The following is a 17771-nucleotide window of genomic DNA, read 5'->3' as shown; positions in this document are numbered from 1 at the left end:
CCCCAAACTGTCCAGTTTGTCAGTTTGGGAAACAGTTCTCAAAGTCTTCCTCATGTTAACAAGTGCTGTGACTTCCTCAAAGGGCCAGAATCTAGGGTGCAGCGTTTGTCAGCTTACTTGCACCCCTTCTGGATGGTACCCCTCCCAGTGGGTGGGGTGCGGTGGAACAATCTTCGGGAAAACACCAAACAACAAAGGTGCTCTGGGGACCAAGCTGTAGGGACCAATGAGGCATTCGTCTGACCCCTTCTATAAATATCTTCTAATTATCATGAAAACAAGGCCTACAGGAGAAATGTGGTTCCTCTTTGAGCATGTGATGCCGTGTCGATTTGTAGCCACAGAGGCTACAAACTCAGGTCACCCCCTTTCTCCCTAGAAAATGCTAGCCAGAAGGAGGAGGAACCATGGCCTCTGGGTCCACTCTCAGGCTGTTCCCACCCTCCAATTCCCTCTGCAGCCCGGGAGTGCAGGGAACATACCATTGATGATCCGGGCCACCCGCCACAGCCGAAGCAGAATCAGTAGGCCAAGAGCCTCAAACTGGTGCTCATGGAACAGGAGGACAATGTCAAGGATGAAGGAAATCACCACCACGATGGTGTCCAGGATTTCAAACTTGTGGTGGAAGAACTCCAAGCGGAAGACATATAATTTTAGAAAAATCTCCATCATAAAGAAGGTCAAGATGGCAATGCTCATGCAGTGAAACACCTGGAGAGGACAGAGGCAGCACAGTGAGTGCAGATCCAGGGCTGGTCACAGGCTGGGGCAGGGCACACAGACGAGCTGGCCTTGAGTGCACCTGCCCGGGCACCGGAGAGTGAACTCATTGATTTGACCCCAAACTCCACGGGTGCAGTTCTTGGCCTGGGAATACGGCCAGAACACCACAGACCGGGGCTCTGCCCTGCCTGCCCTCTGACAGGCAGTTGGGCAATGGCAGGATTTGAAAACCATGTCCTTTGGCCCGGTGACTCCAATGCTAGGAATCTATCCTACAGCTAAACTGACACGTGCACAAAGGCATGTTGTAGGGATATTCGCTGCAGCATCATTTACAGACAAAAGATCTTCTATATTCTTTGCAGTATAGAAATATTAGAGGGCATCTGGCAGATGCATTATGGCACCTCCATATGGAGCACTGGGCAAAGGACCAAGGCTGACTCCCACGTACTGACGAGAAATTATCTCCCAGGTAGACGGTAATTGAAGAGGATTGCTAGATCTTTATTTATAAATACTACGTTTCCTTAAAGTAACCATTTCCATTCTAGGACAGGGAAAGTACAAACTCAGCTGGGACATCGTCTTGCGCCAGAGAGCAAGAAATGCTCAGAGCCTACGGAGTTATGTTAAAAAGATATAGTCAGTTTGAAGAGGCTCACAGTGACCAAATTTGGGACAATTTGAACAGTGAACAGAAGGACTATGATTATCATACACTGAATACACCCAAAAAATCCACGAGTCCCCCATAGTGATATGTATACACACATGGGGGGGGGAAGGAAAGCTCTTCTTTATATATATAAAAAAATTACCACCTACTAGATGTAAAATGAATGATGGAAATCTGAGTTCGCATCCCCCAATATATTCACTGACTCAGACAGTGACCATCAGGTGGACACTAAGTGGAGAAGAGGATTTTTGCATGGCAGTCAAGTGTCACTGCAGATTATCTATAACTGCAAAGGGAAAGTGTCCCTGGACAGTGGAACAGCTCAGCAATTACTGCCTTAAGTGGTCTCAGTGAGGATCACTGGTAGCGATGTGCTCTGCTATAAAGAAAACACCCCACCAGCCAAGAACTGTTGCTAATTGTGCCTCCGGACCTCACCTATGGTGTACAGGGGATAGGGGAACAAGCTGGAAGGACCTCTGTGGAAACAGGCAAATCCAGATCACGGGACACTTAACAAGATGACTGGCTGGACTCCAAAAAGTCAGTGTCCTAAGGGGAAAAAAATTAAAGGTGGGAGGACTCTTCTAGATTAAAAGAGCCTGTGGAGATATGACCGAGTATAATATCAGACGTCTGGATCCTAGTTTGAAAAAATAAAAACATTATAACAGATACTCTTGGGACAAATGAGGACATTTGAATATAAACTGGTTATTATAGAATCATTGATAACTTTTCAGGAATTGATAATATTATGGTTCTGTAGGAGAAAGACCTTTTTTTAAAATTTTATTTAAAAAAATTTTTTAATGTTTATTTTGAGAGAAAAAGAGAGAACAGGGGAGGGGCAGAGAGGGGCAAAATCAGAAGCAGGTTCCAGGCTCTGAACTGTCAACACAGAGCCCGATGCAAGGCTTGAACTCACAAGCTGTAAAATCATGGCCTGAGCCGAAGTTGGACACTCAACCGACTGAGCCACCCAGGCGCCCCAGAAGGACCTTATACTTAAGCAAGTTGAAATATTTGTGTCCTAATGTCTAACTTACTTTCAAATGGTGAAAAATACATGGGTGTGTTTGTGGATATAGAGAAAGCAAATACAGCAAATGTTTATTTGCCATTTTTCATAATAAAAAGTTGAAGAAAAAGGCACAAGAGAGTGAGTACAGCAGGTATGTCCGTGATTAAGTTTAGAGAGAGAGGAAAAATATTACGGAAGGATTCGGGCTGGCCACAGAAGAAAAGCTAGCAGCTGCCTTGGGAAGGCTGGACAAACGTCTGGGGCAGGCTCAGGCAGCAGCTGTGAACTGGGGGATAAACAGTGGGCACATCTCCAACATGGGGACCGCATCAGAATGTTGGCAGGCAGAGAAATAGCTCGTCTGCCCCTAAAGATGGGACAGTAGCCCTCTCTCGGTCAGATCCTCTAGAAGCAGCAGCAGGCTCCAGCTCCGCGGTCTAGCACCACTTGAGATTCGAGCCATCACACGAAATGAGGTTTCTTGTTTGTAGTAAATGCTTGTCTACAGTTTGGAAAGAAAGACATTTTCTCTGCTCTTTGGTTAAAAGCACCCAGTCAACCTACTCTGTTAAGGACTTGCGACTCCCAGGCGGGTGCCGTCTGCCCCACTCTGCCCGCCTCAGGAAAGATAACAGAACTGAGCCGTATTAAAGGGCTGCTGACACACTACCTTGACGGCGTTCTTGTCAGCCTTGATGATCTTCAGGTCCAGAATGAGCTCAGCGAGCACCAGGAGGGCATCCAGAATGACCAGGCAAATGATGATAACCTGCAGACCAAGGGAAGGCGCAAGAAACATTAGGCCAGAAACATCTAGGGGAAACCATCCTGGGTAAAGGTGCCAAGGATGGGAGGCCGCGGCCCACAGTCAAGCGCCTTCCAGGCCTGTTGCCTGCGCCGCCCCCCCCCCAACCCGCTGGGAAGTGTCTGTCCCCCTGGAGCTTCTCTGTGTGGCTGAGTGACACTCCGTCACCACCAGTCTTCATATTCATTCACTGTGTCTCAGCATCTCTCAAGCCAAACTGCCGATTCCTAGATGGCAAGAAAATGTTTTTTAAGTTTTAATTTTTCTGTTTCTGGAGATCTTCTTGCCAGGGTACGCCCAGAACAGATGTTCGGTAAATAATTAAAAAGATCTGTCTCACAGATCTGAGTCATGGAAGGCCTCCAGGGACTGCCTGCTTCAGGCAGCCGGATTACAGTGATGTCCACGGGACACACGAAATAGCTTCCGTCCAGAGCCGCGAATATTTGCCCAGCTCACGCGTGCTCGTTAGGGGGCCAAGGGCAGAGGGAGTCCTGGGTCTCCTGGGGACTGAAGAGAGTGGTGGGAGGAGGACCATCTTGCGGGCTCCGTGAGAGTGGGGTGCAGTGAGGGCGTGCTCTCACCAACGGGGGTGGGGGCGCATGGTGACAGTGACGATGCTGGTGAGGCCTCTATAATGGCAGGGTGGGGGTGACGGGGTCCGGTGGTGGAAATGGCAGCGATGGGAGGAGACCCAAAGGACGCCGTGTAACCCCTCTCTTCCCTTGGGAACTGTGGACCCTCCCTCGCCTCCCTCAGGGCCCTTCCTACATCCAACACTCCGGGGTAGATTCCGCAAGTTCATCTGCCATTTTCTTGGCAGTGCCCGCAGTTTAGGGCTGAAACCCAACAGGCCTGTGTGAGGATGGACTAGTAAACCCTTTGACCATTTCAGCCCGTAGCTAATTATTTCAGTAATTACAGTGTTCAGTGACATGGTTTACTGTGAAAATTGCATGCCAAATTGCTCTGTAATGAAGTTTTCACACATATTCAAATTCAGTAGCCCAATAAAGATTCCAGCCTCTGGCAGGTTGTTTTTCCTTTTCTTTCTTTCTTCATCCTTGGTTTTATTTTAGAGCTGAAGGGATGTGAGAGCTTGTCTGGTCTAAAACCAAGGCACAGAGACATTAAAAGCAGACTGAATATTCAGCCGTAAAACGGAAGCGGCACTGGCACACTACAGCATGAGTGACGGGGAAGACGTGACGCGGAGGAAGAAGCCGGGCGTCCAGACCACGCGTTGTCTGATTCCATTCCTATGAAGTCCCGAACGGGCAAATCCGTACAGACAGAAAGCAGATTAGTGGTCCCCGGGGGCCCGAGGGTTATTGTTTAATGGGTACTGGATCTCCTTTTGGGGTGATGAAAACATTCTGGAACTAGACCGTGGTGGGGGTGGCACAACACTGTGAATGTACAAAATGCCACTGAATTGCTCACTTTAAAATGATTAACTTTAGGGGCACCTGGCTGGTTCAGTCAAGTCAGTTAAGTGAATGACTCCTGATTTCGCCTTGGGTCACGATCTCACGGTTTTTAAGTTCGAGCCTCACATTGGGCTCTACACTGTGTCAGCGTGGAGCCTGCTCGGAAGTCTCTCTTTCCCTCTCTCTGTCCCTATCCCATGTGCACTCTCTCGCTCTCTTTTAAATAATTGTAATAAAATGATTATGTGAATTTCTCTTCAATTAAAAAAGGTGAGACAGACCGAAGGTCATAAAACTACAATGTCTGGGCTCCAATCCTGACCGCTGTGAAAACATCCCCAGACCCTGAAATTGCCACTTCACAAGGCAGTGCTATTTCTGAGGGGAGTCATGTCACAAAGAGAAAAGCTGAGAATTCAGGGAAGCCGGTTAATTCCAAACCCAGATGGGGCAAAGACGGCCATGGTGAGAGTGAAGGCTATGGGGCCGCCAGCACCGGGCCGGCTCCTGCGTTGGCCTAGACCTTGGGCACGTCTCTCAAGTGTTAACTCCAAGCTTCAGCGTACTCTTGGAGAAAATGCGGTTGACCACATTTTACACCCTAGAATGACACAGGGAGCATTACATGAGGTAATGTGTGAAGGGTGCTTATAAGGCACAGGGCCCGGCTGTAGTGAGCAGGCAATAAAGTGAAGCTCCTTGACCTTCACAATTGTCCTCCCCAGCTCAGCCACCCTGTCCACCCATGGATTCCACAGAGGCCCAACACGCCCTATATTCTTTCCCTTGCTTGTACCATCCTGTGTGAGAAGTGATGGCAATTAACTATATATCTGGTCACCTAGGCTGCCTCAAACCACGGGAACAGGTAGAGAACGCATCCAAGAAAGGGATTCCAGAATCCTTTTGCGTGCTGATTCTACCGGCAGAGATCAAACCCCTGCACTGGTATCCCCACTCCGTGGTGGTCTCCCTGAGCCTCTCTACAAATCTAGTTGTGTCACTCCCTCCCACCCACGCATTTCGACTTTCCATGGCTGCCCACTGCCCACAGGTGACCTTCCAGCACCTCCTCTCTCGCCAAGTTATCCCTTTACTTGCTACACGGAAGCCGATGTGGACCCTTCTCAATTCCAGGAATATGACAGGTCCTTTCCTATTTCGGCCCTTTGCAAACACAGTCCCTCTGCCTGGAGAGCTCCTCCCCTCCCCATTCACAGAGCTCAGCCCTGCCTAAGCTTCAGGTGTCAGGTGAAATGTCACCTCCTCCACTACGTGTCTTCTGACACCCAATCCTGGGTCAGGTGGCTCCCTGCCCCCAGGATCTCTGGGAGCCCCCTTCTGTTTTCTTACAGAGGGCTTCCCTTCACTCATAACCAGCATCAGTCTGGGTTATGGTTCCTGGAGTGCCTGCCTCTCCACAAACCGTGGGTCCTTCAAGAATAAGGACAGGGACACATCTGCCATGCCTGCTGCTGTACCCCTGGCACGCAGTGTGTGCTTGAGAAGTGACTGTCGAGTGAATGACTAAGCATCTCTACTTATGTTTCCACAGTCAGGCTTATCCAGTAGGAGTGTCCTTAGGGGTCCTGGCGCAGGGGGCCAGCCCTGTGCCCCCTCGGGAGGACCTCCCAGAGCTGGGAGGTCCAGGGTTTCCCTTGCAGCTGGAGGGAAACTGATGCCTTCCTTCTGCTCCTGAAATTGAGGGTTTGGGATTTCAACCCCAACAACTTAATACCACGTTTCCTTTCCTGTCACAGCCGCAGAGGAAAGTGCTGAGCTGCAAGGCTTGTTGGGCTGTTTGGCCTGCTTCATTTCTCTAAGCTACGCAAGAATGAGAAAAAGACCAAAATTTCAAAAAAAATTTTTTTTTTTTTTTTTTCTATTTCACCCTGGAACAAAGTCAGTGATGGGAGAGGCAAGGGCTGTTTCTGCTTCCAGAAGGGAAGTCAGCTTTGGGAGGCGCTGGTTTATTTTGCTTTAGGAGGACGCCAGCAACAGGGTCCCCAAAATGGCTCCATTACAGGACCTGGGGGGCTGCATGCTTCATTAGTATCCCTGGGCCTCCCGAATTCTCCTGGGGCTCTCAGAACACGTTTCCAGACACTGCTTGCCCACTTCGGGGCTGAGATGGGGCCAGCCAGACTCGACCTGCGCTTGTCTTTCGAAGTCAGAAGATGCCAACAGACGCTTCGCTATTCTCTCAAGTCCACATCTCCCTCTCATGTTCTCCCCTAACTGCACCCCGAGGTCAGCTGTGGGCTACACTATGCAGATCGCTCTACAACATTAGAGACTGAAGCCCCCAGGGTGATGTGTCTGGGACACGGGACCCATCTTGGCTTTTGTTCAACTCAGGGCACGCACTCAGTGTTTGCTGAATGAACGCAGGAACATTTTTTTCTGGCTCCAGTGTTTACCCTTTAGTTTACTTTTTGTGTATCATAAAATCTGCATAACCTAAAATCTACCATAAAACATTTGAATCATTTTTAAGTTGGCTTATAGTTCAGGGGCATTTAGCACATTCACAGGGTGGTACAATCATCACCACTATGTAGTTCTGGAACGTTTTCATCACTCCAAATGGAAACCCGTATCCGGTAAGCAGCCCATTGCCATTCTACCCTCCCTCCAACTTGTTACCACCAATCTGCTGTCTGTCTCTACGGATTTGCCGATTTTGAACATTTCACATAAATGGAATCATACGCTCTGTGGTCTTTGTGTCTGGCTCCTTTCATGGAGTACCACGTTGTCAAGCCTCCTCCACTTTGTAGCAGGTGTCCGTGCCTCCTTCCTCCTCCTGGCCGAGCACGGACAGACTACATTTTGTTTATTCACTCATCAGGTGCTAGACCTTTAACTGACTTTGGATTGTGACTTATTTTATCCCTGACAACACGGGATCTGCCCAGTGCTGGACGGGGCACCTGACACATGGTTAGCATTCAGTAGGCATACAGTGGCAGAGACGGGCTCCCACCTTGGCCTCGTGACTCTTGGCTGACAGCTCTGCCCCACCCTGGGCATCTTGGGCCTCTGCCCACCTACCTGAAACCTGTGGGAGCTGAACAGCTTCCTCAATGTGGTCCTGAAGTCTAGGGGGGGCCTGGGCGCAGGGACAGGGGCCGCAGCCGGGTCGGCAGCTCTGCCCTCCTCACCGGAGGCAGGTGTTGGTGGCGGCTGCTCCTCCTCGTCCTCCTCATCTTCCTCATTCTCCCATTTCTTGTAGTTGATGTTCCAGGCATGGTAATCGTCCCCAACGACAGTGAAATGCTTCAAGAACTTGCTCATCCTCTCTGCCGGAGCCACTTTGGCCCTGCGGGAGCCAGCCTGAAGAGGGGGGACAGTGAGCAAGTTCTCAGGTGGGGGGGACGGCCCTCAGAGCCTGTCCAGGCCACTCAGGCCCCACGTTGCTCTGGCAGGGAGCAGGGTCCAGGCCGGGCCAGGCCGTGGGGGGCAGAAAACAGCCCTGGCGTTCAGAGGACCGTGCAAGCAGAGACCGTGAGGTCACGGTGGTTTCTTGTGCTTTTATTTTTGGAATCCGGGGTCTCAGTGCCGATGAGGCAACAGGAAACCCCAGAACCCGTCAGGCCTGTCACTATGGTCTGGTTGGCAATAACCAATGAAATTGGTACCACAGCTCAGTCACAAAATACCCACCACGTGTAAATACCGGAAGAGTGGCCCCATGGTTCAGAGACATCACAACCTGAAAAACCGGAGGTGAGAGTTGGCGGGGCAAGGGTGTGGAAAGTCAAAAGTAAAAGTACCCAGAGTTTCACGGAAAAGTGAGGCCCCCCTCTTTATGCCACAGATTAGTTCTTGATATGTGAGTGGCAAATAGCTTTTTCCCAAGTTCAACCAGTGCTGTTTTAAGTACACTATGGACAGCTGTTTAAAGACAAATGACTTCAGAGCAAAAAACAAATAATCCTCCTCCCTTTGCCCAGCTTGCCCTGCCAGATAGCAAGTTTCTTATGAAGTTCAATAATGAAAACTTCTAGGCATGAGTCCAAGAATGGGCAATATGATCAGTGGATTAGGAAAAAAAAGCCCCAACCAGACCTATTCCCCTGTAGGAAATGTGTGTGATGGTGGTGGCAATGCAGATCAGTGGGAAGAGGCTGGAGAGGTCAGAAGACCTGGCCTTCACAAGAGGAAGCAAACATAAAAGATCCCTACCTCACACCCTACACAGAATCTCCAATGCATTAACCATAACATTTATAATTAAAAAAAAAAAAAACTTTTAAAGTCTTAGAAAAAAAAATATTGGCAAGTGTTTTTATGACCTTCAAATAGGGAAAGGTTGATTAAATAAGACACAAAACAAAGCAAACACATAGATTTGATTCATCAAAACTCAAATCTATTTTGGGGTGCCTGGGTGTCTCAGTCAGTTGAGTGTCCAACTCTTGATTGCAGCTCAGTTCATGATCCCAGGGTGTGGGATCAAGCCCTGTGTCAGGCTCCATGCCGTGTGTGAAGCCTGCTTGGGATTCTCTCTCTCCCTCTGCCCCTCTTCCCTGCTGGTGCTCTCTCTAAAAACATCATCGACAAGAAAAGCAAAAAGCTTTTATATCACATACACATACCCACAACCCTACCAAGTTAAGACACACCACAGACTGGGTGTGACACACACATTATTTGCAATGTATTTAATGGAGGTTTAGTGTCCAGAATATATATAAAGAAATCATACAACTTAAAAAAAAAAAAAAGACAACTCCATTGAAAACTGCCTGATATTAACAGGCAGGTCACACGAAAGGAAACCCAAGTGGCAGAGACCCACCACCTCACTAGTACTCAGGAAAATGTGAGTGGCAAGAATTCTAAAGTCTGCAACAGCAAATGTTGGCAAAGATGTGGGCCATCTCTTGAACACTGAGCACAGGCATGGACTCTGGTACCACTGTTCTGGGAAACAATCTGGCATCGTTTTGTCAAGTTGAAGAGGTACATATCTTCCTTAATAACTAGTGATTCCATCCCTAGAAAGACTCCAAAGAGGAACCACCCACATGTGCTCAAATCAGTGATATGTTCAAGAACGTTCGCTGCAAATGTTCATGTAAATGGTGGGAGAGAGAGGAATGAGCCTTTTCTATTCACACGATGGCATACTATACAGCAGTTAACACGAACGGACCGCGTGGCTCTAGGTCTCTGATGACGTCCATATACCCACTTGGCGGCACTGAACACAATAGGTCACTCCTTCCCTCACACACTTGTTTCACTGGCTTCTGGGATTCCATATTCTCCTGGTTTTCCTCCCACCCCAATGATTACTTCTTACCAGTCTCTTCTGCTGGATTCCCTAAGAGGAAGACCTTACATTTAAGAATTGACATTCCTAGGGCTCAGGCCTATGATCACCTCTCTTCTCCACGCTCAGTTCCTAGGGGTTCTCATTTAGCGGCACAGCATTAAAAGCCATCTGTACACTGATTATACATAAACACCAGCTCCAATCCCCTTCTCAACTAAGGGCATCACCCTTAGTTATCTGAGAGCTATCTTATACCTAGCAAGTTCAAGGCAGAATTATTCATTTGCCACCCAAACGTCCCCATCTCAGTTTGTGGCATTCCATTTGTCTAATTCCTTAGGCCAATACCATTGGCATCATTCTTTAAATGTCTTCTTCCTCATTCAATACTTACCTAACAGCAAATTGTTGGCACTGCCTGTAAGCTAACTTCCCAAGGAAGACCACCTCTCCCCACCATATCTTGCCATCTCTTGCCTAGATTACTGCAGCAGCCTCCCACCTCCTCCCCATATCCATTCTCCGCACAGCAGCGAGAAAGAACTTTCTCAAACATAAATGAGATCACTTCATGCCCTTCCTTAAAACTCTCAAATGCTTCTTTCATCACACTCAGGCCCTCTTCTGGGAACTGTCTTCCCCTAGACATCTGCATGGCTCACACCTTCACTTAGTCAGGCTTCTACTCAAATATCACCTCCACTGAGGCTTTGTCTGGTCGCTCTTGCCCACTCACACTGTGTCCACTCACTCTGCTTCACTTTCCTTTATTGTGCTTACTGGCGACATTATATGTGTACCTGGCTGTCTGTGTATTATCTTCCTACCTCCCCAGACTCTGAGCTCCACGGAAGTGGAACCTTTTTCCATCTTGTGCAAATGACATACCCAGTGTCTTGCACTTAATACACACTTGAAAACACTCAAATGTTTAAGTGACTGAATACACAAATGTGGATAGGTCTTTAAAAACATGTTGAGTTTAAAAGAAAAATATAGAATATGAATATAAACCACTTATATAAACATGTAAAAACATATGCAAAATATTACTATATGCGTTTTTGGGAGTGTGTAAAAATGGGAGTGTAGAGGCTCCTGGGTGGCTCAGTAGGTTAAGTGTCTGATTTGGGCTCAGGTCATGATCTTGCAATTCTTGGATCTGAGCCCTGCGTTGGGCTCTAAGCTGACAGCTCAGAGCCTGGAGCCTGCTTCAGATTGTCTGTCTCCCTCTCTCTCTGCCCCTCCCCTGTTCATACTCTGTCTCTCTCTCTCTCAAAAATAAACATTTAAAAAAATGGGAGTGTAAGCATACAAAAGAATGGGATTTCTGCTTCGGGTCATGATAGAGTAACTAGTACCAGATTAGGCCTCTTGCCATAAAAACAAACAAACAAACAAACAAAACTGTAAAACTGGATAAAACACATGAAATTTACTGTGATCCCTGAGAGAAGAGAAACAGATGAGGTGAACCCCACAATCACCTGGCTTTCTGCCTAGAATTACTTTCTGGACTGTGGCAGCAAAGATTATAGTTCAAGGCCTCTCCCCCTCTCCCCCCCCCCCCCCCCCCGCCTCAAGAATTTACATGGCAAAATACCCAAGGAAAGGAAGCTCTACAGAGAAGGAGCTCCAAAAATCCAACTTTGGCTGAATTGTAAACAGCTAAAAAGCTGCCAGAGATGACACAACGCTGGGCTGGGAGATGTGTGAGTTCCAAACATCCCTAGTACCAATCTTGCTGAACACCCTGGGGGCATTCAGTAGAAATTCCAGAAAAGCCATGCCTTATACGTAGTCATAATCTAGTTCTGTAGGAAGAACTACCTTAGACCTGTCCCAGATACACTTAACAAGGAGCCTTGAAAAGATCAAGCAGATCCCCAGGTAAACTGACTGCCTACTGGAACAAAACTCAGATTCTATTAGGGAGGACAACAAAATACACTCAACAAGGCAGCATTTATAAATGGATAGCATACAATAAAAAATTATAGAAAAATGTGGCCCGTAACCAGTAGAAACACTAGATTAGCTCAAAATGGACAGAGATAATAGATTTGGCCAACAAAGACTTATAAATAGCTATTATAAATATGTTCAAGGATTTCAAAGAAAATAGGAGCTTAATGAAGAAATATAGAATCTTTTTTTTCCAGTTTATTTTGAGAGAGGAGGGAGAGAGCACGATCCCACATGCAAGTGAGAGTAGGGAAGGGGGAGAGAGAGAGGGACAGAGAGAGAATCCCAAGCAGGCCCCGAGCTGTCAGTACAGAGCCTGACACAGGGCTCTATCTCACGAACTACAAGATCATGACCTGAGCTGAAATCAAAAGCCAGACACTTAAGCGACTGAGCCACCCAGGCGCCCCCAAATATAGAATCTTAATAGAGAAATGGAAACTATTTTTAAAAAATTCAAATGGGCTCAAATCTGATTAGATAACGCAGGATGAAAGATTAGTGAATTTAAAGACAGAGCAATAGAAAATATCAAGCAGAAATGTGGTGAGAAAAAAGGCAGGGATAAAAACCCAGAGCCTCAGGGACAATATCAAGTGGTCTAATATGCACGTACCTACAGCCCCAAAAGAAGATGAGAGAGAGATTAGGGCAGAAAAATATTTGGAGAAAAAATGACTGAAAAAATTTCCAAATTTGACGGAAAAATATAAACACGTAGATCCAAGAAGCTTAACGAACACTTAGGAGGACAAACATAAAAATGAATGAACTAGAAGGAAATACCAAATTCATGATGGTGGCTGCCCTCGGGGAGTCATAAAGGTTAAAAACAGAAGGGTTCAAAAAGCACTTGAATGCTCTCTGAAAAACATCTTTTTATTATTTTACTTTAAATTTTTTTATTTTAGAAATTGAGCGAGCAGGGGAGAGGGGCAGAGGGAGGTGGGGAGAGGGAGAAGGAGAGAGGGGGGAGAGGGAGAGGGAGACAGACTTAAGCAGGCTCCATGCTCAGAGTGAAGCCTGATATGGGGATTGATCCCTGACCCCGGGATCATGACCAAAATCAAGAGTTAGATACTCAACCGACTGAGTCACCAGGGGCCCCCGAACACCTTTTTAAATTACAAAAAAATTTGAGGAAAGTATGACAGAATGTTAACAGCTGTCAATTCAGGGTGATGATTATAGAAGTACTCGATAGTATTTTTATTCTTTTATATTTTTATACTTTTCAAAGTAAAATAAAATGATCTTTCTCCAACAGTACACCTTTGATGCATATTCAGACTTTTTTCATAAACGGTTTCACGAGCTCAGAAAAGGTTAGAGTCCAAAGGGATTAACTACGGTGATCTCCCCTCTCTGATTCCAGGTGGCCTCCTCTGCCCAGTCTCCCATATGGTTCGGGGGCCTTAGGAGCTCCCAGTTTGAGATTTCCTCAAACAGAAGAGGTACGAGATACGAAGAGGTCCAAGGAGAGCCTATGACAACCTGAGAGTAAACCTTCTGATTTTTTCCACATCCACAATCCTGGAGCCTGTTTGGCTCTCATCTCCCCACGTATGCTGTTCATTTCTTCCTCCTCCCCAGTCCAAGTCTTCATCCCAAAGATTGCAACTGTTTCCTTATAGATTTCTCTCCCTGGACTTGGTTCTTCCAGTGCATTTTCCAACCAGCAGCCCAAGCAGGCCTCATAAACCCTCACCTCTGATCATAGTATCTGATCCTATCACTGTCTCCTGATGGTTCACTTGGTTAGGTATCTGACTCTTGATTTTGGCTCAGGTCATGATCTCACAGTTTGTGAGACTGAGCCTCATATATGGCTCTGTGCTGACAGTGTGGAGCCTGCTTGGGATTCTTTCTCTCTTTCTCTCTGCCCCTCCCTGGCTCACATTCTCTCTCAAAATAAACACCAGGGGTGCCTGGGTGGCTCAGTCGGTTAAGCGTTTGACCTCAACTCAGGTCTTCGGGCTCTGTGCTGACAGCTCAGAGTCTGAAGCCTGCTTCAGATGCTGTGTCTCCCTCTTTCTCTGCCTACCCCCCAACCTGGTCTCTTTATCTCTTAAAAATAAACATTAAAAAAATTTTAGGGGTGCCTGGGTGGCTCAGTTGGTTAAGTGTCTGACTTCAGCTCAGGTCATGATCTCACAGTTTGTGAGTTCGAGCCCCACGTCGGGCTCTGTGCTGACAGCTCGGAGCCTGGAGCCTGCTTCGGGTTCTGGGTCTCCCTCTCTCTCTGACCCCCCCCCCACTTGTGCTCCGTCTCTCAAAAATAAATAAAAAATGCACACAAAAAATTTTTTAAAACAGGGGTGCCTGGGTGGCTCAGTCAGTTAAGCATCTGACTTCGGCTCAGGTCATGATCTCATGGTTTGTGAGTTCAAGCCCCACATCAGGCTCTGTGCTGACAGAGCCTGGAGCCTGCTTCAGATTCTGTGTCTCCCTCTCTCTGCCCCTCCCCGACTCATGCTCTGTCTCTCTTAATAAACATTAAAAATAAATGAAAAAAAAAGATAAAAGAATTTTTAAACAAAATCCAAGATCCTTCCTATTATATACACAGCCCTGTGGCCCTTCTGTTCCTCCAGCCCTCTGCATTCTCCCCACACCCGGTCTTCACATAGCATCTTCCCTCAACCTGGACTACTCTTCTTCCAACTCTGAGCTTGGCTCACTTTCACTCAAGCTTGGAGTCTCAGCTGAAATGTCCCTTCTTCAGAGAGGCCCTCCTCGACCCCTAAAACCTAAACCAGACCCCTTCTCAGGTTTGTAATCTGTGTATTCTTTTCTTTTGAGAGATCCGCATGACAGTTTCTAATCAGAATTTTGTGTGTGTGGCCGTTTACTTATGACTTCTCTTTCCACACTAGCGGTTAAGCTCTATGAACGCAAGGCCTGTGTCCCCAGAGTCTCGTGTGACACCTGACCGGGAGCAGAAGCCCACCATCTGCTGGCTGAGGGCACTGGTACTGTCTTCCATGCTGGGCTGTAGCTGGTCTCAGGCTGGACCCTCCCTCCGTTGCCAAGGGCCAGATCCATGGCTGTCCCAACGCCCTCTGGGCAGCTACTGGCCATAATTCTCCCCTAAAACGCCTCACCTGGCAGACGGAAGCCTCCTGGGCTGGTTTTCCCAGCATGATGGGAGCCTTGGGGTGCTTTGTAAAAACCACATTTATATTTTACAGGAGAGGGAATTTTTCTTTCTGAAACCTGGTGACCAGTAAAAAGCAACTTTCTGTAATTTGGGATGAAAATATTTATGGCACCCAGCAGAGCAGAAAACACCTCTGGTTTTAAGTCAAAAATATGACATACCAAAAGCAGAGGAGTTTCAGAAAAGGTCAAAGATATAGCTGATCATGAAAATGCTGTGGGCTTCGGCAACTTTTCACCACCCACTTGGGGCTCTCAGCTTCCTCCTCCCTGCCCAGGCAAATGGGAGGACTGACTCAGTGAGCTACTCGGAGCACCAGCCTCAGGGCCCGGGCCGGAGCAGCCCTCCGTGAGCGCCTGCTATCCTTCCTCTTCAGCAGCGCAGACTCTCATTTCTGCTCCTCGGACATCATCCCCGGCCGGGGACAGTTCGCTTCTTTGCTCGCTGGCCCACCGCCTGCCCCTGCAACCCCCAGACTTCCCAGTCACGCGAACTGACAGATTCCCTTTGAGGCTTACGCTAGATTGAGTTCTGTCACTGACAACGCCAGGAATCTAGACTTGTAGGGTCCCTGGCACTGGACACGCCCATCTCTACCTCCCCTGCGTTAACCTTCGCCGTCCCCTTATATCCTGACACTACTCTCTCTAGGGTCACCTGGAGCAAAGCCCACAATTGTAGTTGCCACCCGGACTGGACCGCATCCTCTCACACCGTTGACTCGGTTCTGTTTGACAATCTTGCCTCTTGATTTTCCTCCTCCCATGTCCGGCCACCCTCCTCAGCCTCCATGTCCCTGCCCCCATGCCACCAGGTCCCCCAGACCCCAAAACTGACCCTGTGCTGGTGCAGGGCCAGCCTCCCCCTTTGGCAGTCTCAGCACACCTGGGCTCTCAACACTGAGAACACGTGCAGATCAGTCTCATGTGCAAATCAGCCTCCAGCATGATGTGTGGTATCCTGCCAGGTCATCTGTTTGCTGTGACCTGAACTGAATCCATTTATCTTCCCTGCTCCCCATCCACTACTCCTTCCATGTTCCCCTAAGGCATGGCATCATACCCACCCTGCTGCCCAAGCCAAGAGCCAAAGATCATCTTGGGCTCCTCTCTCCCCCTTAAGCCTTGGCAATCTGACCTCCTAAAAATGGCTCACGCCCCTTTTTCTTCTCCCTCTTCCCCTTTCCAACTGCCATCACCTCTTGCCTAGACACCTGCACTGGCCTCCTTGCTCACTTGGCCTTCTGCCTGGTCCTTTCTCTACACAGCGGTGGCCAGGGTCCCCCTTCTGTGGCGACAACCTGGCTGTGTCCCTAGCCTCACCTGCCTCCTCCCCCATGACCTTTAGTCCTCCACCCTACCTCCTGCCAACCACTGCCTTCAGAACAAAGGCACAAAGCTCTCTTGGTCTCCGCAGGTCCCCTGCCTCCGCCATACCCCAGCTGCACCCAATGTCTTGTGGTTCTAGAATAAACCTCTCTCTCTTGCTCTAGAACTCCACATGCCTGCGCCCGCTATCTGAATTATCTTTTGCCTGTCGCACACGATTTTACAGATGTGTCTAGACTGTACCACCCCAGGGAGGTCTTCCTTAGCTGCCACGTGCTGGGTGAGTGTCCCTCCTCTGTTTCCATGTCTTACCATTTGCTAACTTGTGCTGTGCCATCTCAGTATCGTCTGTGTCCTGCCCTGGTCTGCAAACTCTGGGAGGGCAGACTCTTCCCCACTCTCACAGGGAGGGGTATGAAAACTATTTAATAAACGAATTAACAGCAAACCACAGGAGCTACCTCCTCAAAGGTAAATGTATCGCCTACTTATTTTCTACACATGTCAAGTATCATACCAAAAAGATTGCTACCTGGGGGAGGGAGGAGAAATGAGAAAAACAGACCTAGAAGAGACAGAGAAAAAAAATGTTCTTGTGAACATTTAGTTTTACAGGTGTTGAAGCTGCCATCTATAGGAGGGGGAGTCCCTATTTCACGGTCATCCAACAATCACAGAAAAAGGCACTTAAAAAAAAAAAAGAAATTCAGGGGATTCCCAATGTCCCTTAAGTCCCCATTTCCCTGCTTCCTCCCAGAGTCTACTTTGGGGACCTGATTTGCATATTATTCAACATCTCCTGCCCCCAAACTCCAATAAGACACAATAGCAGTGACATCTACTATTATGTTGTTTTATTATATTAATATACCACTAAAGTTCCTTAAATGAGCTACTGAATTTTATTCCTAGCAACCCTCTGAGGTTAAGACCATCATTTTGGGTCTTAGTGAAGAAGGTGGCTTGTCCCAAGTCACAACTTAGGAAATGGCAGGGCCACGATCTGCCCCTGGGCTGTTACGACTCGGAGCCCTTGTTTTAGAACACACGGCTGAGAAAAAGGCAGGCAGCCAATGACTGGAGATCTGCCTTCTAGGACCGTGTAGTGGGGTTGAACAGTGGCTGCCCCCGAATTCCTGTCCACCTGGAACCTCAGAACATAACCTTACTTGGACTATGGGTCTTTGCAGGTTTAACTAGTGAAGGGGCTTGAGATGAAATCATCCAGAATTTAGGGTGGGCCCTGATGTCCTTACAAGAGGAGGAGGGGCCGTGTGAGGGTGGAGGCAGAGACCAGAGGGCTGCATCTACCAGCCAAGGATGCCAGACAGCCAGCAACCACCAGCAGCTGGGAGAAAGGCATGGAA

General features: G+C 48.0%; 1 protein-coding gene across 5 annotated transcripts in view; it reads right to left on the bottom strand.

Annotated features, from left to right (window-relative positions):
* Positions 1-17771, bottom strand: part of HVCN1 (hydrogen voltage gated channel 1) — a 37453-nt gene that overhangs the window by 4052 nt on the left and 15630 nt on the right. For 4 of the 5 annotated variants that reach the window (XM_030336413.2, XM_030336414.1, XM_030336415.1 and 1 more), the window contains 3 exons: positions 7722-8003; positions 3103-3201; positions 483-714 (listed from right to left, as the gene is read on the bottom strand). In XM_030336413.2, the coding sequence (XP_030192273.1) occupies positions 483-714; positions 3103-3201; positions 7722-8003 (613 nt within the window). Of the gene's footprint in view, positions 1-482; positions 715-3102; positions 3202-7721; positions 8004-8333; positions 8370-17771 lie in introns of those variants that run through there. The other variant, XM_030336412.1, reaches the window with a different exon arrangement.

Source organism: Lynx canadensis, chromosome D3, assembly GCF_007474595.2.
Source record: "Lynx canadensis isolate LIC74 chromosome D3, mLynCan4.pri.v2, whole genome shotgun sequence".
Taxonomy (NCBI): Eukaryota; Metazoa; Chordata; class Mammalia; order Carnivora; family Felidae; genus Lynx; species Lynx canadensis.
This window is presented reverse-complemented; position numbering and strand designations above follow the sequence as displayed.